Raw genomic sequence first — 26,161 nt, forward strand, 5'->3', positions numbered from 1 at the left:
TGCTTCTCTCCAGAGGGATGCCTCAGACCAGGGCACCGTCACATCAAGACACCTCAGGACTGAGGCCCCACGTAAACCCCTCTCGTCCTCCCCAGGCACCAGCTCCATCCTTGGTGTCCCCCAGTCCGCGGAGCTCCGCCCCGGTGCCTCCAGGTGCACGGAGCCCAGTGTCTGTGAAGCTCCTTGGGTCCTCTTCCCCACTGCCCATCCCATTCAGGCTTGCGGCCCACATCTTCCCGCCTCGCGCTCTTCCATCCCCCAGATGAGGTCAGGGAACCCGGCTTTATTCCAGTGATTGACTGCACATAGCAAAACAGATCTCCAGCAGGAAGCAGACACGTGCTATTTGAAATAGAGGGACCGGGTAGTATGACCAGAGTCTATCATTTGGGGGTCTTCCTTCCCTCTTATTCACCTGACACATTAATTTCCCGCACTTAAGAAATTCTCCTGTAAGGGTCTCCCCGGCATTAAATGCTTTTCTTTCTACCTTAAAGCAGCTTTGGGGGTTCAGCTGTTCTCTGCACTTCCACGTACTCAGAGCCCGGGGCTGAACCTGAGGCTGGAATCCCTGCGTGGACCCCAAAGGTCGTGGGATACGGGCACGGAAGCAGCCTCCGCAGTCTGCACGGGGACACAAGGGTGTCGGCTGAGAGCAGCGGGGCGACGGCGGGGCGAGGCGCGCCCAGGGACGAGAGCGCACGTGTGGGGCGCCTGGAACGGACTCAGGTGGTGCAGGGGGCACAGCGCGGCGGTAGCAGAACCCGAGCGGCCAGGGGGGCGCCCCTCCCTGAAGAGCCGGGTCGGGCCGTGGACACCCCAGCGAGGCCTCACCGAGGGGTAGCAGGGCGCCCTCGGGGTGCTTTTCCATCGGACCATCAAGCCCGGGACCTGACGAAAGCGCCGGGTCCCACTGCTCCCCTTTTCCCGAGAGACCCTGGATCGTTCCCGTCCTCCGCGAGCCGACTGGTTTCGGGGCAGCAGAGCCTCTGAGATCCGCGGCAGCGGGTGATGGGGGACAGCGCGGCATGGGCGCCGCGGGGAGGAAGGAGGCCGGGCTGGGCACGGAAGGCCCTGGGCTCCGGGGGCGCGGCACCTCGACCGGGCCTCCATGGCCGCGCCGCGGGGCTGAATCCTTAGCCGCGGCCCCGGAGTCCGCGCTGCCCTCCCCCCGGGGAGGAGCCGTGCCACGCCTCTCCCCCGGGGCCCGAGGCGTACCCCCGCCAGGACCCACTGAGCCCCGAGGGCCAGCTCCGCGCCCACGACATCCAGGCCCTCCCGTCCCACCGCCCGCGCCCACCCCAGGGCTCGGTGCCGCCGGAGGATCCCCTTGTGCGGCGGGGCTGCCGGCCTGAGTCCCGGGGCTGGAGGGCCCCTTACCGCACCCCTGCGGGACAGCCTCTGGGCTCCGGCTTCCTGGCATATGCGCGCCCCGCGGAGAAGGCTGGGAACTACCTTACCCATAATGCAAAGGGCCCGAGGCAGCGACCAATAGGCACCCACGACAGGGCGATTGGGCGTTCGGACCCGAGGGCCGGCAGGGACGCCCCGCGCCGGAGGCTGTGGTTCTGGAGGCTCTGCGCCCTGACGCGGAACGAGTCCGTGATGAACGCGGCGCCCGGCCCCATGTGACGACGGCTGGGAGGCGATCGGGGAGGGGTCGTCGCACCCCCCAGCGGCCGGTCTGAGCGTCAGCGGCGGCGGGTAGCGGGCGTGCCCGGGTCTCGTCACGTGCAGCCGGCACTTGGGACCCCGCCGCGCCCACAGAGTCCGACGGCGGCGTCCGGCTGAGGGACCCGGCTCGGGTGAGGCTCCTCCTCCGGGCCCTCGGCGCCCTTACCCCGTGTGCCCTGCCCAGACCCTAAGGCCCCGAGTGCGGGGCGCCTGCTCACGTGTATCCAGCCCCGATCCCAGTGTCCAGAGCAGCGGGGCGGCCAGGGGTGGGCCCCCCGTATCTGACAGCCGTTGTGACGAGGAGTGGAAGTGTTACAGGCAGAAGGACAGTTTGGGAAGTCAGAGGCGCGACCGGCCCGGAGCCACTGCTTCTGGAATAGCGAGGCGAGGCTATTAAGGTTTTACCTTCATTCTCAGGACATCGGGAGCCACCGAGGGTTGTGAAAAGAAGGGGTGCATGATCTCAGTTACGCTTTTCAAGGTTTTCCAAAAGTTGCTCATAGTTGGGACAGACTGGAGAGGGGGTGATAACACTGAGACGAAGGGAGGTTGAGTCCTTGTCCGGGGCCTCACAGCTGTAAGACTCAGCGGAGGACTGAGGTTCAGCAATAATGCTGCCATCCCAGGTCACCTGGCTCCAGGGCTGGTCAGGGAGGCCTGAGCCTATGAAGCCCGGCCATGTTCCGTCCCTCTAATGACCCCCGTCTTTCCACAGATTCCCGTGACTGCAGCGACACTTATGGACTGTACACAGGTGAGTGGAGGACATTTACCAGGCCCTCAGTGCGCCTGGCCCCACCCTTTCTCTCTGAGATTGTGTTCAGCGACTCGCTGACTGTCACTCTTGCAGTCCATGAGCCTGGAGTCTGTAGAAACCTAAACGCAGGGTTGGAAATCCAGGCTGGAGTCTATATGATTCCTATTGCTGGCAAGCAATACAATTAAGTGTAAGATTGTTCCAGACATAGAAAACAGAATGTGTTATTTGTAGGAGGCAGGGCTGAGCTTTTCCAGGGAATTCCAGTATCTATACCAGGTGTGACTGTGGGTCATATTAAGAGGGGTCATCATGACATTGGTATTAGCAGCCCAGCAATGGAAAGGGACGGACTGGCACTGGTTCTCTTGCCTGGGTACCAGGGAGGAGTGGGTGGCATCCACAAAACAGCCGAGGGAGAGAAGTGGCTGTGGGGAAGTTCTGGGAAAGTGGATGGTCTGGCAGGTGTCCAAGGCTTCCATGGAAAGCGTGCGGGGAATGTGGAAACCCAGGGGTAATTGAGACAAGATGACACTGAAGCCCAGACTGGTGCTTATTCACATGTGGGAGTCACCAGGATTTTGTCGTGACTTCTGAGGTGTGTTGGGTGTTCCAGAGAGGCAGCATTAGCACAGGCACAAATCAGCATCTGGGCGAGTCCCTGGGCCTGAGGTGGAGGAGCTCTGGGGTCGGTCTTTGAATGGTGATCAGATGGAGACAGGAAGACACTGGTGGGGGACAGCAGGTGCGGCACACGTGCAAGAGAGCCATGGGGGTCTCAGGTCTGCAGGCAGTTCCAGCCGGCTGAGGTCCAGCCAGGGGCAGAACTGGGCAGCGAGGCCTGCCAAGCAGGCTTTGTCCCCATGGCTGCGGGAGGCTTCGGACATCTAGGCAGGACTGGATCCTGTTTGAATCTGCTAGGCATCGTCTGGTTGCCCTATGCTGGGCAACATACGGGGAGACCAGGGCTGTGCCTCTGGTCTGGGCAGGAGGGTAGTGGTTGTGGGGTGAGACGGTAGCAGGGAGACGCGGTGCAGCGTGAGGAGAGAGTGAGCACTTCAGGCCCTAAACCGTGACCGGGAGCACCTCGGGGTGAAGCACACGCCCGCGCAGGTTGTGTCTGGGAGCCCATGATCCAGGGAACTTACGAGGAATTTCCTGACTATGGGGTGTGTGCCATAAAGCCAGGCTCAGGATGGAGATGGTGTGCCCTTGTCCGCATGCCCATTGTTGTGGGACACTCGGTGGCCATGATACCCCGAGGCAGAAGCAGGTGTCTGTGGCCTCAGGGCCTGGTATGTCCTCTAAGGGGCAGACATTGAAAGGAAGGTGAGCAGGGGATGAACGTCTGGGGAGATGAATTTGGGGTCCTAGGAGAGAGGTTGATCATGGAATGATCTTTCCCCATCTTGGCAGGGCTGTGTGACCTTTGAGGACGTGGCCGTTTTCTTATCCTGGGAGGAGTGGGGGCTCCTTGCTGAGGCCCAGAGGCTCCTGTACCGCGAGGTGATGCTGGAGAACTTGGTCTCTTTCTATTCTTTAATTCCCAAGGCAACTCTGCCCTTTCCATAGCGAGACCCTGGGCTCTGCTGTCTTCCTCACCTCCCTGCGTATGTGCTGCGGGGGCAGCGCTGAGCTGTGTTCACCACCTTAAAAAGCCCTGAGTCCTCTCACTCCAAACATGCTGGGAAGGTCCTGGGCTCCAGAAGTGTTGCTGTTAGCCTGACGCATCCCACCTGGTTCGCCTTCCCCCTGGCAGAATGACTGTGTCCAGGTCTGTTTCACCTTGTATTCCAACCCAATTGAGTCGGTAATCGTAATTATACGGTTAATGGATATGGGGTCGTAATGGATGGCACCACAGCATTAAGGTTGTGGTAACTGGCCAGAAAGCACCTCTTATTTTTCCAGGTGTAAAAACAGGCACCATTTGGCTGTAGAACAAAGAAGCGGTGAGGATCATCACCCTTTATTTATTAGATGTTATAGAATAAGTTTTAATGCTTGAAGGCCTTGTTTTAACTTACATCAGGTCACGTAAACTATTTTAAATTGAGGGTCTGTGGTGTTCCATTTTATTAAGCCAATTTGTGTCAAAGACTTAATGTTAATTTAAATCTATTATTTGTCATATTAGACCATCTGTGCCCAGTGTGGGTACTTTTGGGTAAAGGGTGCTGTGACATTGGGAAATTTAGGAAAGGGTACAGTCTAAATGAGGCACACCCATTTTTCTCTGATCTATATGTAGTCACGTTCCTGAGAGTGTAGGGGTGCAGAGTGTACGGGCAGTGGGATCCGCAGGTATAATTTGAGCCTTGGTAATGATTAAGTTTATGAAGTTTGGCTATTGGTGCTGTTTAGTAAATGTTAAAAGGTATTTATTCATTTATTTCTCTTTGTACCTCTTTAGTGATAAATGATTGACATGTAAAAGGCTGTGCATATTTCATGGATACAACTTGATGGGCCTGGGGATAAATATACACCCATAAAACCATCACCAACCATCAAGGCCATAGACACATCTCTCACCTCCCAAAGTTTCTTCTCACTCCTTTATTATTATTATCACAATTACTATGTGTGTGTGTGTTTGCATGTGGTAAGGACACTTAACACTCCCTCTTAGCAAATTTCAAGTGTACAATAGTTTCACCCACTGTTCATAGTTTTGCTTTCTGTGGTTTCAGTTACCTGTGATGAACTGCAGTTTGGAAGCAGACGATCCTCCTCTGACCTACTATTAGAAGGTCAGCAGTAGCCTAACACTACCGCATAATCCTTATGTCATTCCCCTCACTTCATCTCATCACGTAGGATTTTATCATCTCATCACAAGAAGAAGGGTGAGTATAGTACAGTAAGATATTGTGGGAGAGAGAGAGCACATCCACAGAAGTTTTTTACAGTATATTATAATTCTAAAATCATATAATATTGTTCTAATCCATTATACTGTATTTTATTACTAATTCTTAATCCCTAGGTTAGCCTAATTTATAAATTAAACTTTATCATTAATATGCACTTACAGGGAAAAGACATAGTGTATGTAGGGTTCATTACTATCTGTGGTTTCGGGTGTTGTATCCACTAGGAGCCTTGGAGCGTATTCCCTGCAGATAAGGGGGACTACTGTACTGTACAGTACTGTCAGCTGTACACACTCTTCTCCAATGCATCTCAAGAACTTATTCATCTTGCTAACTGAAACTTTGTACTCTTCAGCCATCACTTCCCCATTTACCTAGCCTTTGGAAACACCCCTTGTCAAAGATCAGTTGACCATGTATTTGTGGGTTTATCTGTGGGCTCTCCGTTCTGCTCTGTTGGTCTATGTGTCTGCTTTTATGCCAGTGCCATGCTGTTTTGATTACTGTAGCTTTGTAATATAATTTGAAACCGGGAGATGTGATGCCTGAAGCTTTGTTCTTGTTCAAGAATGCCTTGGTTATTCAGTGTCTTTCATGGTTCCATATAAATTTTAGGATTGCTTTTTCTGCTTCTGTGAAAAATGCCATTGGAACTTTGAACATGACTGCACTGGATCTGTAGATTGCTTTGGGTAGCATTGACATTTTAATAGTAATTCTTCTAATCCATGAACAGAGAATATATTTTCATTTATTAATGTCTTTTTTTAAATTTCTTTCATCAACATTTTATGTTTTTCAGTGTAGAGATCTTTTACCTCCTTGGTTAAATTTATTCCTTAACAGTTTATTCTTTTTGATGCAGTTTTAAAAGGGATTGTTTCTTAATTTCTTTTTTGCTTAGTCCATTGTTACTGTATAGAAGAGCAACTGACTTTTGTATGTTAATTTTGTATCCTGCAACTTTACTGATTTATTTTAACAGGTTTTTGGTGTAGTCTTTAGGGTTTTCTGTATATAAGATTATGTCATCCACAAACAGAGATAATTTTATTTCTTCCTTTCTGATTCGGATACCTGTTATTTATTTTTCTTGCCTGATTACTCTGGCTGGGACTTCCAGTACTGTGTTGACCACAAGTGGCAAGAGTAGTTATCCTGACTTGTTCCTGATCTTAGTGAAAAACTTTCAGCTTTTCACCATTGAGTATGATGTTGGTTGTGGGCTTGTCATACATGGGCCTTATCATGTTCAAGTATATTCCTTATATACCTGATTTGTGGTCAATTTTTTAGTCATGAAAAGATATTGAATTTTGTCACATGATTTGTCTGTATGTACTACATAATCATATGATTTTACCCTTCATTCTGTTATTGTGTACCACATTTGTTGACTTGCATTTGTTGAACTACCTTTTCATCCCATGGATAAAACTCAGTTGGACATGGTGTGTGGTCCTTTTATTCTGCTGCTGAATTTGGTTTACGAGTCTTTCATTGAGGATTTTGCATTCTATGTTCATCAGGGATTTTGGCCTGTAATTTTCTTTGTTGTGTTTTCCTTATCTGGCCTTGGTGTGTGGGTAATGCTGACCTTGTAAAATGAGTTTGGATGTGTTTAGCCCTCCAGCTTTTTGCAAGAATGTGAGGAGGATTGACATTATATGTTTCATGGAATTCATCAGGGAAGCCATCGTATCCTGGAATTTTCTTTTTTTGGGAGGTTTTCTATTACTGATGCAGTGTCGTTACTTGTTACTGACGTGTTCAGATGTTCTACTTCCTCATGTTTCTAGGAATCTGTCCATTTCTTCAGGGTTTGCAACTTATTGATGTATAATTGCCCATAGTAGTCTCTTATGATCCTTGTATTTCTGTGGCATAAATGATATGTCTGCTCTTTCACTTATACTTTTATTTATTTGAGTCTTTTTTAAATTAGTGTACGTAAAGGATTGTCAATTTAATCTTTTTCCGAAAAATCTCTTAATTTTCATCTTCTCTATTGTTTTTCTAGTCTATTTTATTTCCACTTTAATCTTTATTATTTCCATCCTTCTGCTAACATTGGACTTAGTTTTTTGAGGGTTTTTCTTTTTTTTAATTAAAGTATCACTGATATACAATCTCATGAAGGTTTCACATGAACAACATCGCTGTTTCATCATTCACCCATATTATCAAGTCCTCACCTCCACATTGCAGTTCCTGACTATCAGTGTAGTGAGATGCTGTGGAGGCATTACGTTCTTCTCCATGGGTACTGCCTTCTCAGTGACCTTCCTATGTAGTGATTGTGAATTATCGTGCCCCTTAATCCCCTTCTCCCTCCCTCCCCACCTACGCACCCTCCCCATCCCTTTCCCTTTGGTAACCACCACTCCCTTCTCAGAGTCTGTGAGTCTGCTGCTGCTTTGTTCCTTCAGTTTTGCTTTGTTTTTATACTGACATTGGATTTAGTTTGTTCTTTTTTAGTTCTTTGAGTTAGGAAGGTGTTGTGTTCATTTAAGAGCTTTCACTTTTTCTTAATGTAGGTAAGTATCTGCTACAACCTTCCCTCTTAGAACCATTCTTGCTGGATTCCATGAGTTTTGCTATATTGTATTTTCACTTTCATTTGTGTCAAGACATTTTTTATTTCCCTTTTGGTTTCATTTTGACCCATTGGTTGTTGAAGAATGTGTTGTTTAAAGTCCACACATTTGTGAATTTCCCAATTCTTCTAATGTTATTAATTTCTACTTTCATCAAAGTTTTGTCAGAAAAGACACCTGATATGATTATAGTTTTCTTAAATTTGTTAAGACTTGTTTTGTAGCATACTATATGACCTGTCCTGGAGAATTCTCCCTGAACTCTTGAGTAGTGTATTGTGCTGCTGTTCCATGGAAATAACACTATGTCTGTTAGTTCCATTTGGTTTACAGTGTTGCTCAAGTCACTGTCTCCTCAGCCATCAAGGTTAAGATGCCAAAACATTGTATTACACAAAATTTTAGAAAAGAATGATTAATACTCTTCTACCATAGTCAGCATGATTCATCAGTGTTTCTATTCTTTCAGTTTCTTGGCATGGAATAGAGAATGAAGAGACACCTTTTGAACAGAATGTGTCTATACAAGCTTTGTCACAGGTCGGGATTCCAAAGGTAGGTCTATCCATTGGGAACACTCACCCCTGTGAGAAGTGTGTTCCAATCCTGAAAGACATTTTGTACCTCTGTAATCTACCTGGGCAAAAAGCATACATCGTTGGGGCACATCAAAATCTACACCAGGTTCAGAAGCATTACAGCCCAGAGAAAAGAAATGTGGAGAGGCCCTCCTTTGTAAGGAGCTGCATATTCTGTGCGTCAGGAAATCCCCTCACCTGTAGGAAGGTTGAAAAGGAGACCCCAACCACACTGAGTGTTCTCCAGCTCCACGTCATCCCCAGTGATGATAAGCTAAACAAAAGCACCAAGTGTGCGGGGGCCTCTCATGGTGGAAAAAGTCATTGCAAGTCATGTGAATATGGGAAAGCTTCTAGTCACAAACACAGTTTTGTTTATCATCTGAGAGTCTCCACTAGAAAAAGGGCTTATGAATGTAGCAAATATGGGAAAGCCTTCCACTGCAAATACTCACTTGTTCAACTTCAAAGAGTTCACGCTGGAGAAAGGCCTTATAAGTGTGGTGAATGTGGGAAATCCTTTAGCCAATGCTCCAACCTCATTGAACACTGCAGAATTCATAGTGGAGAAAGGCCTTATGAGTGTGAAGAATGTGGGAAAGCCTTTGGGTGCAAATCCAATCTTGTGCGACACCAGAGAACTCACACTGGAGAAAAGCCTTATGAATATACTGAATGAGGAAAATTCTTTAGACAAAGCTTCACCCTCATTCAACACCAAAGAATTCATACCACAGCAAGGCCTTATGTGTGTATGCAGTGTGCAAAATCCTTTAGCCAAAGAGCTACCCTCATTAGACACCAGAGAGTTCACACTAGTGAATGGCTTTATGAGTGTGGATTATGTGGGAAAGCCTTTGGAGCCAAGTCTAAGCTCGATCGACATAACAGACGTCACACTGGAGAAAGGCCTTATGAATGTGCTGAATGTGGAAGTCTTAATAAAGCTATTGCCTTGTTGAACAGCAGCGAATTCACAGTAGAATCAGACCTTTTGAATGGTGCCAGTGTGGGAAATGCTTTAGCAGGAGAGCCAGCTTCACTAAGCACCAAAGAATTCACACCGGAGAAAGGCCTTATAAGGGTGGTGAATGTGGGAATCCTTTAGTAGGAGCACCAGCCTTATTCAGCACTGCAGTATTCACACGGCAGCAAAGCCCTATGAGTGTGGCCAATGTGGAAAGTCTTTTAGGCAAAAGTCTGTCCTCATTCAACGTCAGGTAGTTCACACTGGAGAAAGGCCTTATGAATGCATCAAATGTGGCAAATCCTTTAGCGAACGTTCCAGTCTTAACTTCCATGAAGTTCCAAAAATTTCACACCGTGGAGAGCCCCCTTAATGCATGAAATACAGGAAATCCTTCACTCCTGTGTGTCATGTTTCGACCAGAAAGTCCAAACTTGAGAAGAGTCTTGGATTTAAGGAAATGTCCTGTCTTCTTGTTCACCTATGACAGCTCTAAGCAGCTTCTGTGAGGGAGCCATCTACCTGAAGTGGAGCCTCATACTTCAAAAAACGTCTCGAGGGATGAAGTTACGCATGTGTTCCAGGCATATGTGAGGCTTACCGGAGCTGTATTGCACATCATGAACCCCACAGGGCTCTTGCCAGGCTTCTGTCACTGCCAGTCTTGCTGGTAGAAGCTATCTCACCTCGACCACCTTGCATAGTGGGCATCAGTCACCGTGATGTGCTAAGGCAAGGCAGACATCTGTGTTCTCACCCAATCTCTAGTGGAAATCTTGAGTAGTCTGTGACCTAACAGTAATTTCCCTTTCCTTATTCAGGACGAATACGATCCAGTTTGGGCTACAAGTGGGCTCTGGTAGAGGCTTGCCCAGAGGGCGTTCTGCACGGAATTGGAAATTGTTGATTTCACATAGCACTTGTATTTGATTTTTCTAGCCTCCAAGTCACCAACTGGTAACTGTGTGCCTCACATCGCTCTGGGCTCATGCAGTAATAAATGTCTTATTTAATCTGCCTTTAATCTTGGGGGTGGTATTTACTGCTTTAGGTGGGTGAAAAACATAAATGGGCTCTGTTTATATGAGGGGAAGGACAGCTTTTGTGGGGGCCCCAAGTTTGCACATCAGCAGGAGCTGCATGACAGCTCTCATTCCAGTTTTGGCCTAATTTGCATTGCTGCCAAAGACCTAGGATGGTTCTCATTTGTGGCCTGGATGCCTCCATATATTGTGAGACCAAAGGTCACCCTTCGGAGGTGTCACTTGTTTTGGCAGCTCGAGCGCCTTTGGGAATGTCATGAAGTTGTTGTCTTGTTCCCAGAGAGTGTCACATAGTGCCCAGTACTGGAGGGGAAGCTGTTCACCAGGTCCTACAAAGGAGCCAAGTGTCCTGACGGGCATAATTCCGTAGAGTGGTATTGCCCCTCATAGTATGAGAGCCAGGTTTCAACTATAATTGGTACTGGAATCCTGGGTGTGATTAGTAAACAGTGGAGGAGCCTGCAGCAAATTAGATGGGATGTGCCTCTTCTGAGTACATCTGTAGATGTCCCCGTGGCTTTGGCTGCGTGTAATCACAGGACCCTCAGAGCTGTGAACTCTTGAGTGCAGGAGTGCAGTTGAAGTCATTGTCACAGAAATGTGAATTCCCACTCTTTCTGGGCTGTTCATTTTAAACCCATTGCTGTGAACACAGAGGAATATGGGCAGAGAATAGAGAGCTTGTTGTGCAGGGGTGTGGCTTTTCTGATCCAGCCAGTGTTTTTCATGTGCCAAATTGGAACAGCCTTCATTGCTTGCCATCCTCTGCACTGATTCAGGGCTACCCTTACCAGGGAATAAGGAAAAATAGAGTGGAGTTAGTATTGGGTTGTGAAACCTAGTTTCCAAAAGGAGTGGGAGATTCAGATTTTTTAATTTGAACTATTTTTCAGATACATTATTGACATACATATTTAAGGTAGACAATTTGAAAAATGTTGCCACACATATAAACCTGTTGAAACAGTCATAATCTTGATAATGAATATGTCCATTATTTATACCTCATGCCCTTTTATATTCTCTCTGTCCTCTCCAGTCTTACAGGTGTCCAGTGGTTTACTTTCTTTAACAATAAATTTGTTTGCAGGGTCTAGAATTTTACATGAATCGAATCACAGTGTTTTTACTTTTTTCTGATATTTTTTACACTAATTAGAGATTATTGATGTTGCTTATATGAATAGTTCATTATTTTACTGTCGAGTAATGTTCTTCTCTGTGCTTGTGCCACTATTGGTTTACCTGCTCATCTGTTAAGGAGAATTTGGGTTGTTTCATTTGGTTTTGTTAGAAATAAAGCTGCAGTGAATGTAGGCATATAATTCTCTATATGAATTTCTCTTCTGCCAATACTTTATAGAGTTGGTGGATGTATGAGAATTGAAGAAACTGCCCAACTGTGCTCTAAGCTGCCTGTGCTCATCTGTGTTCCCACCAGCAGTTTATGAGAACTCGTGTTCATCCACCATGTGCCAATGCCTGGTTGGTGGTTTTGCTATTCTTTTTCATTTTAGCTGTTTTCATAGGGGTGCAATAGCATATCCATGTGGTTTGAATTGCAGTTCTGTGATGTTTTGTGAAGTTTAGCTTTTTTGGTGTTTTCATCTGCTACTTGTTTAGCTTGTTTAATAAAATGATCATTAATACCATTTGCTTATTTTAAAATAGATGTTGGGTGATATTTTCCCTTTCACTAATGAAGACATATGTAACAAAGCCATATGTTGAAACTCCAGTTATCCTTCAGCAGTGATGTGTCATCTTTGCTAAATGGAAGCATTATTTTTGAATACTGTAAGAATATTTTCTCATTTTCTGGTGCTATTCATAGTATAACATTCACAGAGGCTACATGCTTTTTACCATAATCTACAGTTAACTTACTGACCATCACTTTCTTAAATCCAGCCGTCCAGGAAAATAATCTGTGTTGTAGTGTTTGTGAATTTCTGCAGTGTACATACTCCCATCCTAGCCAATTTGAAGTTGCACTGAACATGGATTTGGGAAGAGGTGTGCAGTGGGACACTTCTGTTCCCACCCTTCTGCTACCATAGCAACAGATAACCTCAGCAATAGAAAGAAGAGTACAACACTGTAAAGTAATTTGGAAGTGACAACCTTTGAGTACTTATTACATCTACTTTAAAAAGTAGTTTTATTGAAGTGTAATAGTCTTATAATAAATTCTGCACATTTAAAATATATAATTTGTGTTTTGATACTGCTTGAACCACTGAAACCAAAAGTTTCCTCTGCCTTTTTTAATCCTAACATAAAATTGATAGGACATATTCTACCCGTTATAATGTGCGTTTTCAGATACATACACAAAAGAGGCATGTTACGAAGCCCCATGAGCCATCCAGTCTTCTATCAGTACTGGTCAATTCATGGCCGCTCTTGTTACATACATCCAAATGCATATTGCTGGATAATTTTATTTATAATCCCAACATTTGTCATTCAATGCTTAATCCCTTCAGAATGCATTTCCAAAACATAGTAACTTTTCAACCAAAATATTTGAAGAGTCATAGAAATATATTGTCAGTGCTAAGCATTCCCAAAAACATGTTTGTTTATTTAAGGCAATCAAATCCAAAATGGATCTATAAGACGTTTGATACATGTGTTTGGTAGGTCAGAGTGACATATAAATGTCACTTCATTTTTTAATTTTTGGACCATTTATTTCTTTATTGAGTTGCTTAGTCATTTGACAATCAGAACTGGCTATGGTCTGAATTTGTTTTTTGCTTCTGTTTGAAGCTGTTTAACATGCTTGGCACTCCCCCCACCACCATGTTTCCTCTACACTGGATATAAATTAATGAGATGGATGATTGAGGTCTGGTCCTGGTGGATAAGTGTGTGATAGGGACACACCTGGAAACCCACCCAGTGTGGTAGCGTTTTGCTAGCACACTGCAAACCACCCTGGCATCACAGGCATTTCAGTTGCCGTGTGTTGTCCATGTCTCCAGCAGAGTAGGAGAGGGTATTTTGGTGTGTGGTAGTGTCACTGCAGCACAACCTGTGAGACTGTCATGCGAAACTGACACCTCACCACATCCTGGACACGTGTGTATGCTCCATCCAGAACAGAAAAAACTGACATGAGACACCCAAGCAACACATGCAAAACACCCAGGACCTGTGCTACAGGACGATCTGTATATCACAGCAGTTGTGGCCACACAAACACACCAATAGTGCACAGAGATTTGTGAGAAAGACGTGACATAGGGATTCCCCAGGGCCTTGTGTGTCAGTCACACACAGACACACAGAGTGAATATACAAGCTGTCAGTGGCCAGCCCATATCTGAAAACACAACTTTGACCCAGAAGTTCTGCAGCAGTCAACGCACAATGGGCAGGACCTGGTGAATAAGCATTGATTTCCATGAAGTTCCCTCCCCACCCCCAGCTCCCAACTTAAGACCAGCTGGAGAAAGCCGAATATGCTTCCTTAACTGATCCTGCAGGATTGCCTCACTGCTTGTTTTCTGCCTCCAGCGGTCCCTGGTAAGGGCCTCCACCAGCGCATTCCTGAGGCGCTCCTTGTTTTCATAATAAATTTTCCACTCCCCTGTCTGACAAATGCAAGCGACAGTGACTGACTCTTGCTGTGGCAAGGTCTGAATAAACACCTTATAGCCCTTGCTTGTACTCATTTCTGGTCTTCATTTATTTCCATCACACACACGCAATCACACAGTCTTCCTGTAGTGGATGTGGCAATGCAGACAGCATGGCTTGGAGAGAATAATCCTCCCCATCACTCCGCAGCGCCCAGGGAGAGGGAGGACCTCTAGGCAACTCTGGCCTTTACTGGGAATCAGGGGAGGTACACAGGCCCTGGGCATTGGATGTCACTGGGTCACAGGCGAGGAAAGAAGGTGAACTTGTGTCAGGGGCCTGCCTTTCCACACCGGTGCACCTGGTCACCTGAGAGGCGCTCACAGGTTTTAAAAGAAAATTTTAAAACTCACAATACAGTGTGCCCACTTGTTCCATTGGGATCATCTGAAATAACAAGATGCAGAAAACACAACCGGGAAATTTGGGTGCTTCCCCTGGAGAGTGTCCCTTGCCTCTCCTTCCCTGGGGCCTCCCCACACCTTTGTCAGCTCTTTCCTGGCCTCCAGACCTTTATCTCCTACAAGGGGGAGCGCTCCCCAGCCTGGCCAGACGCAGTAGAGAAACTACATTACCCGGTGTGCAACGAGAGGGCGACATCACAGGAAAGGGGGCGTTCCGGTCCCGTTGGTAGAGGCGGGATTTCCGGCGTCGCCAGGCGGAAGCGTTACGGCGTGGGGCGCGATTCCTCCACAGTGGCGCTGAGTTCTCGGCTGCCGGTCGTTCGGAGCAGGGCGGAACGGCGGGGAGGCCCCACCTGCGCCTCCGCGGGTTCTGGGTGGGGTCGCTGAGCCCCCGGGCGCCCCCGTGCGGCCCCGCTCGCCACAGGTCTGATGGCGGCGCCCTTGGACCCGGCGCAGGTGAGTGGACGGTCCCCGCGCCTCCCGCTCTCGGACCCCCAGCGTCGCGGCCCCGCCGCCCGGACGTGCGGGAGGACGGTGACCTTCGACCCTTCGCCTTACCTTCTCCCGGCCGTTTCTCGGAGCGCCAGGATGGGGTCACCTCGGCTCCGGGTGCGGAATCCAGGTCAGGGGTCCCGTGGGGGAGGGCCCCGTTCCTGACGGCCGGCGGGATTCTGTGTGGAGGGGCGAGGTGTGTGGCCCCAGGGCCCCCCGAACACAACGCCGTGCGCGCGGGGCGGTCCTCAGGGAGGAGGCCCAGGGTTCGCCGACATCACTGGGGTCCGGCTGCGCCCCTTGCCGAGGCCGCGGCAACTCAGACGGGGCGCCCAAGCCCTGCCTCGCACCGTCGGCTGTGCCTTTGGCTCAGCTGCCACTCCAGCTCCTGGTCCGTGGAAGCCTGCCGGGCGCTCGTCTCGCCCATGCCTGCTTTCTACTACCAGCAAACGCGCCCATTTCAAATCGAGGGCGGGGGCGCTGGGGGCGAGGATGCGCGCGTGCAGGCGCTGTGAGGTCTGTGGGCTGAGAGGTCTGACCCCCCCGCACCCCAGCCCCAGGGTCCACAGCAAAACCTCGGATTTCTGTAACCCGACTCCTGTTTCGATCCTTCTTCAGCGCCCCGATGTCAGGACTGCGCTGGGGCCCAAGGAGGAAAATCCCCACCCTCTGCATTTTACCGCCTGGGGCGGTTTTTACGGATTATTTAGCGCAGCGGATTAAAATCTTGCCACAGTTGAGAAACTGACAAAATGCTTCCTCGCTGTACATAGTTCTCCTCTCTTTTTTACTTTTAAGAAGGAAAACCCGAAAAGATGCATCTGACTTGTGTAAATGAGCGTGTGTAAAAAGGGCGGACAGTTTTTGCTTCGATTTTAGGAAGGAAGATTTGTGCGTCTACATACTACATACACACACACACGATACTCATTTACCGGACCAGCGAGAGAGAACTTGCTAATTTACATTTCAAATAAATTTTTCTCTCTTTAAGTCTCCCTGCTGCCCTAGGCTGCTGTTTTCTTTGGTATAAAATAGGTATTTGACTTTTTAATTCCGTGTAGCAATTCGAATTCCTTTGTCCTAGTCTGGGGAACTGGGAAGGATGCACGGTTGATGTGTGTCGGCGGGTGTCCAGCAAGGTCTGGGAAGGGCTGGCATGGACACGCCCCTGGACCTGTGCTGAGCTAGGGGGCTCACCCCGGCGGCAGGCTGCTCCTCGGGGCTCCCTGCCCTCCTTCCTGTACACACTTAAAGGCTGGCGGCCTAGAGGCAGGAGTAGCGTTTTTGAGTTGCTGCTATGCTAGGACGGCAAAGGCCGCAGGGCAGGCTGGGAGCCAAGGCCGCCGGGGCGTCTGACTCTCAGATCCCCAGTGACAGCAGTGGGTCTGTGTTGTTTAAGACATGCAGTTATATTTGAAAAGGAAGAGCATTCAGATGGTCGGTGATGACGGTGTGCAGGAGTGTGGTGTCCTTTGGGACACGAACGCGCAGGAGGCCCTGGGTCACGCCCCGGCAGTCACCCCGGTCAGCCTTACCAGCCCTGTTCATCGTCAGGGCTTGTCACATCGGTTAACATCGCAGCCGCATGGCCCCCTCCTCCGTTTACTGCAGTCTCGGCCCAGTGTGCCGTCCCGACAGTAGCCTCCCCTGTCACCACATCTGCAGTGGGCCACAATCTCTTTCGTCTCCTTGCTCTATTTTCTTGTTTTTGTCATCTCTGGGGCCCCCTTGCTGGTTTAGGATCTCTTTCCAGCCCCGGATCACAAGCGCCTGTTGTCCCTCTGTGCCGAGACCGGGAACAGCCTGGGCTGGTGAAAGGCCCTCGGTGAAGAACTGAGTGACTGAGCTGGGCACCCGTCAGGGGCCCCCCACTGGGCCTGCGCTGCTGTCCTCCTCCGCTTGCTCACCCAGCCCCGCGGCCCGCTCGGCCGCCTTTGCCCTTGGCCTTGCCGTCGTCTGGTGCCCTGTCCCCAGGTCTCAACACGTCCTTCCTGTGCATAGGTGTCCCCTCGTAGGTGCCCCTGACCCCCACCTTCCATTCTTCTGGCAACTCGGTGCCATCTTTCCTTGGGTTGTTCAGATACCATCTCTGCTCCTTAAAATTGGGATTGTGGGTGACTTTCTAGAGCTGCCTGAGCCCAGGTGCAGGTGATGATGGCATTAACCTCGTGCACTGGGAGGATTGGTGAAACAGAGTACACCGAATGGTCATGGGCCTGGGGCTCCAGGGTCTGCCATGTGAATGTTTTCTCTTCCTGGTGAAGTGATGGTTCTGGGGTTGCTGCAGAAATCAAGCCTCAGAGAAATGACGTGATGTCCTCCCCACGGCCACACAGCTGGGAAGTGGCAGACTCAGGAGTCTTGATTCTGTCCCTGGGCATCTTAACTGCAGAGCTGGGCATGTGCAGTCCATTCCCCGGCGTGTGAGCCCTCAGCTGGCTGGTACGCGGGGTCCGGGACTGTTCGCCTGCTGCTCCAGCTCTCGTTGTTGGGACCATCACGGCCATATCCCCGTCCCTCTGACGTCACATAACACTCACCATCTCCCCCCTATCCTCGTGGGGACACACTGCACCATCTCCGGTGGCTTCCCCAAGGGAGGTTTTGCTCTTAGCCACAGTCGCATTATATCGAAAGGCTGCGTCCTCCCCTTCGAGCCCAGCACGGAGCTTGGCCTCGGTGATCCGGGCCTGGGCCTGGGTCTCTGCACCTTCAGCAGTGACTGAGTGACAGGCTCTGATCGCATCCAACAGCACAAGGCAACACCACTTCCTCCGTTTGACTTCCCAGGTGTCCGTGACCTTCGAGGATATGGCCGTGACCTTTTCCCGGGTGGAGTGGGGGCAGCTGGTCCCGACCCAGTGGACTGTGTACCAGGAGGTGATGCTGGAGATGTGCGGGGTCCTGGCTTCCCTGAGTAAGGGATCGCCTCACACCCCTGTGCAGAACCCCTGGTTCCTGGCTGTCAGGATCGGAGGAGCCACCTGCCCTTCCCCGGAGCCCATAGTTTCCAGGTCCCTTTTCCTCCTGCCTGTCTCCCTGTATGTGTGTCGGGTGTCAGTGGGATTGAGACAGTGTCCCTCTGAACACAAGGCCTCACCCCAGGGCCCAGCACGCGGCTGTGGAGCAGAACCGGCCAGAGGAGACGTTGGTAGGCCCTGCTGTCCCCATCACCAGGGTTGTCCGCAGAACCCTTCGCCTCCTCTGAGACGTATGTGGCTGCGTGGAAGAGAAAACCGACTGGAACTGGCTTCCTCGAAGGAAATTCTCCGCCTCACCTCAGAGAGGCCCAAGTGGGCCCAGCGCGGGTTCGTCACCAGCCGCGGGAAGGTCCTCTGGGCCAGGCGTCTGCCTGCTCCTCGGGCTGCAGCGGCTGCGGGCTGCCCCGCACTTTGGTGAAGGCTTCCCCCGCAGAGCGCCCAGCCCGCCTCTGCCCCCCTTCTGGTGATCAGGGCTGCCACTTCCCTGGTGCTGACTGGCCTCCACCGGGAGTTCTCTGTCCTCAGGGAGACTTCCCGAATGCCGAGGCCTCACCTTCAATCCGCTACCTTCTGTTTCTGCCCGTGGAGACTGAAATCAGGCATCCCCAGGTGTTCCTGAAGCGCAGGGCGTTTGAAATCAGCCACGTGGATCCATTACAGAACTTCCGGAAGGAGGCCCCCCCACCCCGGGGACCCAGGGCCGTGTCTGAGCGTCGTGCACACCCCGTGCGCTCTGGCTCCCACCGATGACCTTCAGGGGCAGTGGTGGGTCGGCAGGCAGTGCCACCTGCTACCTCACGTGCAGTCCAAGAGTGGGGTTTGGGGCTTGGTTTCTGGGTCACAAATGAGCATTTTCTTAACCTCGGGAGCAGCTCTGACACCCCAGACAGAATGGAAGGGTTTTGTTGTTTTCATCAAAACACCCATGTTGTTTCTTTCTCCATCAATAGGGCATCCGATTCCCAAACCTGAGCTGACCCACCTGCTGGAGCGTGGGCAGCAGCTGTGGCCAGTGAGGAGGGACCTCCTCGCCCAAAGCACCTCCCCAGGTACAAGCCAGCAGCTGGTCGGGTGGGGCCGTGGCAGCCGCCAGCCTGCGAGCAGAGAGACGCTGAGCTCCTGGGGCTTCTGGCTGCTCCTCTGTCACGTCCAGGGATGCACATCCGCTGATCACCATTCTTTAGAGACCTGGGCACCTTCTAATGTCAGCATGTAGCTTTCGGGTTGCTCTGGAACCATCCGGCTGGTGGGGGGACGCCTGCAGTTGCACATGATGTGAACTTGACTCCACGTGTTCCATGACAGGATCTAGGCATTCGGCCACCCCTGGGGCCTCAGGCCTGGGGAATGTGGCTTAGGTCTGTGCCCAGGGAAAGAGCCCGTGGGCCTGGTCTTCAGCGCAGCTTGCTGTATTCCCCCTACGGTCAGTCAGTGACACAGTCTCTCTGTGATGGGGTCATTGGCAGTTGTAATGCCGTAACGCAGCAGGCTGCTTAGGACAGTGCCTGGCCACTAGGAAGAGCTCACAACGTTTGCTCTTGGTGTGTCCACGTAATTATGTCCATTATGTGTGTCGGTGACATCACCCGTTCCTTTCTGGACTCAGGAAAAGGGGCCTTCCTTGTCCTTGGTATTTTCATGTGTGTTGTCGTGTGACCCCCCCACTCTTTCCCACCTTCCCCGTCCATCCGTCGTGTTTGTCCATAATACACGCAGTAGCTGCCCCTTGCCCTGTATCTTCCTGCCCCTATTGCCTGACAAACACCACGATGCTTGGCCTCTCCAGCCACAGGTGTGCCTCTGAGTGAGCCGTCTGGGGAGTCGCAGGTGCCCCTCTCCGTGCCCTTCAGGCTTTTCCGCCAGCGTGCGTGCATCTTTGGCCAGCACCCACACCCCAACCATCTGTCCCAGATGCCACCCCCGTCTCCTGCATCCCACAGCTCACTTTGCTGTCTGAGGTACCAAGCGCCTTGACCACGTACGCTCCTCCCCCAGCCCAGTTCAGAGGACATCCTGCCACCCCAGCCAGTTAGAATGCAGGACACCCCACAGGCAGCAGCACCTCAGTGTCTCTGTCTTCATCCCGACCCCGTCCCCGTCCCCTCGGTCCTGCCCATCAGATGCTGTGTCTCCCGAGCCTGTCTCGCTCACCACCCTCAGGAGCTCCACCAGCACCTGGCCCGGCTCTCGCCGTCTTTTGCCTGGATGATGGCGGAGCCTCCCACCCTGCCTGCCCACATCTCCGTGCCCCTGTGCAGCTCGGTACCCTGCACCAGCCGCTGCACCCACTCCGACCTGGTCTAAGTCATCACGGCTTCCTCAGTCACTGCCGACTCAGCACAGAATCAGCATCACGTTAAAAACGAACGCTGCGTGCCTCTGCTGCTTGCTCCCGAGCCTGTGCTGGCCCATCTGTGCCCCGCAGCTGTGGCTTCCCTTTTCCTCTGAGGAACACGTCTTCCCCCTGACCTCTTGGCCTGTTTCCCCCACTGGCCCCGCATGGCGCCTCTGTCTTCTCTGGGAACCTGCTTCTTCACTTTCCTCCGACTCGTGTATCCATCTTCTCTCTCCACATAGGCTCACGTCACTTATGCTTGGGGAAAAGTAAAATGGGTCCTGGGCCGTTAGATCCACAGCAGCCCAGCACGAACGTCCCCTCCACTCATGAAGCCACGTTTCTTGAAAGAGTTGCCTCATTTTTAAAAAATCCATGTGCACTCGACTTACAGTGTTTTTGTTACAATCTCCTTAATTTTTTTTACGCTGGAAGTATATTATAACGTGCACAAACCTTAAGGGTTCTGCTTAAATTTTTGCACATGTATTAGTTGAAGTGCCCTCCAGCGCAGTCAGCCTTTAGGGTGCTTCCAGGGCCCTGGCAGGCTCCTCGTGTCCCTGCCTGTCAGCTGCTCGTCCTGCAGTGCTGCCCACCATGTTCACTATCACTGTGAGTTGGTTTTGTTGTTCTTTTTGTTTTGGGGGCGGTGGTGCTTCAAACACCAGAAATTTATTTCTCGCAGATCTGGAGGCTAGAAGTAAGGTGTCAGCAGGTCGGTTCGTGCTGAGGCCCCTTCCCCCTGGGCTTGTAGAACAGATGGCCTGTCCATGTCGGGGCCATTGCTATCACCTGCTCGCCCAGTGCAGCAGCTCAGGGCTCTCCGGGAAGTCGGAGCCAGCCGCCCGTGTGACACTGAGGAAGGGGCCCACACGATCGTGAGGGCGGAACTGCTTGACGTCCACAGGCAGGCCGTACGCTGGAGGAGTTGCTGTTGCAGCCTGAGTCTGCGGCCAGAGCTCCTTCCCTCCAGGGATGTGAGTCTTTTCCTTCAGGCCCTCATTTGCTTGGAGGAGGCCCGCTCACCTTATGAAGGACTTTAATCCTGTGCAGAGGACTCCCCTCAGCAGTCGTCAAGGCATTGAATCGTAGCCAAAACCAGGAAAGCTACATGCACAGCTGAAGTAAATGCATGATAAACTATGGGAGACAAATGTGGAACAGGATTCTCATTGTCTGATCTTATAAATGGTTGTGTGAAGTTGTGTTACAAATGAAGAATCTGGATATTTAGGCGTGGGGTCAAGTTTGTGTTGACTCTACAGTCGCCACCATGGATTTACTCCCTTGGTGTTTGCATACAATGCAGTCATTTGAAATTCATACTCTGGGAATTTGAGACTAATTTTTTTTTTGAGTGGGCACCTCTCATATGTATTTATTAATTTATTTGAGAGGGCATCTCATATTTATTGATCAAATGGCTGTTAACAACAATAAAATTCTGTATATGGGACTCAATGCACAATTATTAATCAATGCCAAGCCTAATTCTCAATAGTCTCCAATCTTCTGAAGCATAGCCAACAAGTTCTTACATGGTGAACAAGTTCTTACCTAGTGAATAAGTTCTTACATGGTGAACAGTACAAGGGAAGTCATATCACAGAAACTCATTTGATCACACATCATGAACTGTAAACAATTAAGTCAGATATGATTATTCATTTGATTTTTATACTTGATTTATATATGAATCCCTCATTTCTCCCTTATTTTTTTTTAATAAAATGCTGAAGTGGTAGGAAGATGCAAGATAAAGGTAGAAAACACAATTCAGTGCTGTAAGAGGGTAAATGTAGATGATCAGGTCTGTGCCTATAGACTAAGTATTAATCCAAGCTAGACGTGGGTAACAAAACATCCATGGATGCAAAAGATTTCTCTCAAAACAGGGTGGGGAGTGAGGTTCTAAGCCTCATCTCTGTTGATTCCCAATTTCTCACCTGATGGCACCCCTGCAGCTGTGCCTGTCTTAGGTTGTTCCTCCCTTGAGGAATGTTACTCGTCTCTGGCTAACCAGACATCTTCTGGGGCCATACCGGGAAATGTAAAGGTGGTTAGTGAGAGAGTAGCAATATTGTTTGAAAAGGTTAGCTTTTTACTTCTTTGCAGATTTATGCCCTGTGGCTTCTATGCCCAGCAATTGTCATGAGGTATCTTTACCACTTGGAAGAATTATGATACTCGGTGATTTTCAATATGACGCATGAATTCTACTAAAGGGTCGTAATTAGGAAGGAAGAAGAAAAGCTATAGAAGTAGCAGACGGAAGAAAACATGGGAAGATTGATTATTTCTTTGACATATCTTCTTGTAGAGTAACATAAGCATGTGTAGGTTTCAAACGAATTATTAAATTGCGTACACACATTAACATAATAGGAATACATAACAAAAACAGACCTACAATTACCAGCCATATCCAGTGAAACCAAGAAAACCAGTTAGGTACCCTAGGTATTTGTGAAAACTTATCAATGATATGATGGATATTGTCTAACTGAATTTGAATAGTTCGAGAAAAGTCAGACAAATTAAAACAACACATTCCTGGGAACTGTTCACATCCCATATGTTCTTTTAACAGTAGATAGTCTATAGTCATATGATTTTGGAGCACCTCAACTTGCACTTCTCCTAATTCTTGGTTGAGTTCCAACAATATAGATCCAGTCAAATTTGTTGTTTTACTGTATGCACAGGCCAGCTTAGACATCTCCCTCTTCATTCCAATCACAAGTCCAGGAAGCAGTGGGATGAATGCAGCTACAACTGCAACAGTGCCAGGATCTTTGTTGAAGTTTTTTTGATGATCATCTTCTGGAATGACTCTTCCAGATTATGTTGATGTTGGAAGTTCTTCATATCATATCTTAATTCATTTTCTGAGTAGCCAAATTAGGCTTTGGTCCTCTGTATAAACACCAACAAACCCTTTGCCCACACTTTGATATAACCTTTATACCATTGTGAAGAACCTATTGGATATCACCATACAGGAACTGCTTTTTTTTTTTTAAAGATAAAGGAATATTATCAGAAAAATTTACTTCCATAGCTGATCATCTGAGACCCTTTAAAACATCAGAATTAAGGATATGTAAAACATGAATTAATCGTTGATTTGCAGTTAGTTTTATCCTATCAGGGAGTCATCCCCCTTTCTCCTTTCTTTTTGTTTTCATTAATCTACAATTACTTGAAAAATATTATGTTTACTAGGCTTTACCCTATATCAAGTCCTCCCCCCAAACCCCATTATAGTCACTGTCCATCAGCATAGCAAAATGTTGTAGATTCACTACTTGTCTTCTCTGTGTTGCACAGCCCTCCCCTTTCTCCCACCCACACATTATACATGCTAATCATAATACCCCATTTCTTCTCCCCAACCTTTGTGCCTCCCTACCCACCCATCCTCACCAGTCCCTTTCCCTTTGGTACCTGTTAGTCCATTCTTGGGTTCTGTGTTTTGTTCCTTCAGTTTTTCCTTTGTTCTTATACTCGACAGATGAGTGAAATCATTTGGTATTTCTCTTTCTCCGCTTGGCTTATTTCACTGAGCATAATACCCTCTAGCTACATCCATGTTGTTACAAATGGTAGGATTTGTTTTGTTATGGGTGAATAATATTCCATTGTGTATATATACCACATCTTCTTTATCCATTCTTCTACTGATGGACACTTAGGTTGCTTCCAATTCTTGGCTATTGTAAATAGTGCTGCGATAAACATAGGAGTGCATCTGTCTTTTTCAAACTGGAGTGCTGCATTCCTAGGGTAAATTCCTAGGAGTGGAATTCCTGGGTCAAATGGTAAGTCGATTTTGAGCGTTTTGACGAACCTCCATACTGCTTTCCACAATGGTTGAACTAATTTACATTCTCACCAGCAGTGTAGGAAGGTTCCCCTTTCTCCACAACCTCACCAACATTTGTTGTTGTTTGTCTTTTGGATGGTAGCCATCCTTACTGGTGTGAGGTGATATCTCATTGTGGTCTTAATTTGCACTTCTCTGATGAAAAGCAATGTGGAGCATCTTTTCATGTGTCTGTTGGCCATCTGAATTTCTCTTTTGGAGATGTGTCTGTTCAGTTCCTCTGCCCATTTTTTAATTGGATTATTTGTTTTTTGTTTGTTGAGGTGGGTGAGGTCTTTATATATTTTGGATGTCAAGCCTTTATCGGAGTTGTCATTTACAAATATATTCTCCCATACTGTAAGGTACCTTTTTGTTCTATTGATGGTGTCTTTTGCTGTACAGAAGCTTTTCAGCTTAATATAGTTCCACTTGTTCACTTTTGCTTTTGTTTTCCTTGCCCACGGAGATATGTTCAAGAAGAGGTCACTGATGTTTATGTCTAAGAGATTTTTGCCTATGTTTTTTTCTAAGAGTTTTATGGTTTCATGACTTACATTCAGATCTTTGATCCATTTCAAATTTACTTTTGTGTATGCAGTTAGACAATGGTCCAGTTTCATTCTCTTACATATAGCTGTCCAGTTTTGGCAGCACCATCTGTCGAAGAGACTGTAATTTCCCCATTGTATGTCCATGGCTCCTTTATCAAATATTAATTGACCATATATGTTTGGGTTAATGTCTGGAGTCTCTAATCTGTTCCACTGGTCTGTGGCTCTCTTCTTGTGCCAGTACTAACTTGTCTTGATTACTATGGCTTTGTAGTAGAGCTTGAAGTTGGGGAATGAGATCCCCACCACTTTATGCTTCCTTCTCAGGATTGCTTTGTCTATTCGGGCTCTTTGGTGTTTCCATATGAATTTTTGAACTATTTGTTCCAGTTCGTTGAAGAATGTTGCTGGTAATTTGATAGGGATTGCATCAAATCTGTATATTGCTTTGGGCAGGATGGCCATTTTGACGATATTAATTCTTCCTAGCCAAGAGCGTGGGATGAATTTCCATTTGTTAGTGTCCCCTTTAATTTCTCTTAAGAGTGTGTTGTAGTTTTCAGGATATAGGTCTTTCACTTCTTTGATTAGGTTTCTTCCTAAGTATTTTAGTCTTTTTGATGCGATTGTGAATGGAGTTGTTTTCCTGATTTCTCTTTCTATTGGTTCATTGTTAGTGTATAGGAAAGCTACAGATTTCCATGTTAAGTTTGTATCCTGCTATTTTGCTGTATTCCAGTATCAGTTTTAGTCGTTTTGGAGTGTTGTCTTTAGGGTTTTTTATGTACTATGTCATGTCATCTGCAAATAGTGACAGTTTAACTTCTTCTTTGCCAATCTGGATTCCTTGTATTTCTTTGTTTTGTCTGATTGCCATGGCTAGGACCTCCAGTACTATGTCGAATAACAGTGGAGAGAGTGGGCATCCATGTCTGGTTCCCGATCTCAGAGGAAAAGCTTTCAGCTTCTTGCTGTTCAGTATGATGTTGGCTGTGGGTTTATCATATATGGCCTTTATTATGTTGAGGTACTTGCCCTCCATACCCATTTTGCTGAGAGTTTTTATCATGAATGGATGTTGAATTTTTTCAAGTGCTTTTTCAACATGTATGGAGATGATCATGTGGTTTTTGTCCTTCTTTTTGTTGATGTGGTGGATCATGTTGATGGATTTTCGAATGTTGTACCATCCTTGCATCCCTGGGAGGAATCCCACTTGGTCATGGTGTATGATCGTTTGATATATTTTTGAATTTGGTTTGCTAATATTTTATTGAGTGTTTTTGCATCTACATTCATCAGGAACATTGGTCTGTAATTTTCTTTTTTGGTGGGGTCTTTGCCTGGTTTTGGTATGCGGGTGATGTTGGCTTCATAGAATGAGTTT

At 48.4% G+C, this 26,161-nt stretch overlaps 2 protein-coding genes and 1 long non-coding RNA gene across 10 annotated transcripts in view; all 3 read left to right on the forward strand.

The window, feature by feature from the left end:
- The first annotated feature begins 1,588 nt into the window (after nt 1-1,588).
- Nucleotides 1,589-12,160, forward strand: LOC108399904 (uncharacterized). Of its 2 annotated transcripts, XR_012126500.1 has the most exons (6): nt 1,589-1,805; nt 2,390-2,428; nt 5,125-5,280; nt 8,374-8,459; nt 9,940-10,181; nt 10,271-12,160. It is a non-coding gene; the product is annotated as an uncharacterized lncRNA (long non-coding RNA). The 2 variants fall into 2 exon arrangements; XR_012126501.1 differs by lacking the exon at nt 9,940-10,181.
- Nucleotides 8,466-9,931, forward strand: LOC140846944 (zinc finger protein interacting with ribonucleoprotein K-like; the record flags this gene model as incomplete). The annotated part of the gene is made up of 1 exon (XM_073225414.1): nt 8,466-9,931. A coding segment is annotated over one exon (696 nt), but the record flags the coding sequence as incomplete, so codon positions are not given.
- A 2,210-nt stretch (nt 12,161-14,370) lies between the features above and the next one.
- LOC140847204 (uncharacterized) overlaps nt 14,371-26,161 on the forward strand; it is an 87,893-nt gene continuing 76,102 nt past the window's right edge. The window contains exons 1-5 of one of the 7 annotated variants that reach the window (XR_012126943.1): nt 14,760-15,166; nt 17,830-18,053; nt 18,145-18,785; nt 18,971-19,978; nt 20,141-24,590. Coding sequence is in view for 3 of the 7 variants with exons in the window: in XM_073226785.1 (XP_073082886.1) it covers nt 14,974-15,166; nt 18,971-19,069; nt 19,807-19,978; nt 20,141-20,324 (648 nt within the window). In the remaining 4 variants the exon portion in view is untranslated. Of the gene's footprint in view, nt 15,167-15,590; nt 16,035-17,829; nt 18,054-18,144; nt 18,786-18,970; nt 19,979-20,140; nt 24,591-26,161 lie in introns of those variants that run through there. The other 6 variants (XM_073226784.1, XM_073226785.1, XM_073226783.1 and 3 more) reach the window with 6 other exon arrangements.

Source organism: Manis javanica, chromosome 17 (assembly GCF_040802235.1).
Source record: "Manis javanica isolate MJ-LG chromosome 17, MJ_LKY, whole genome shotgun sequence".
Lineage (NCBI taxonomy): Eukaryota > Metazoa > Chordata > Mammalia > Pholidota > Manidae > Manis > Manis javanica.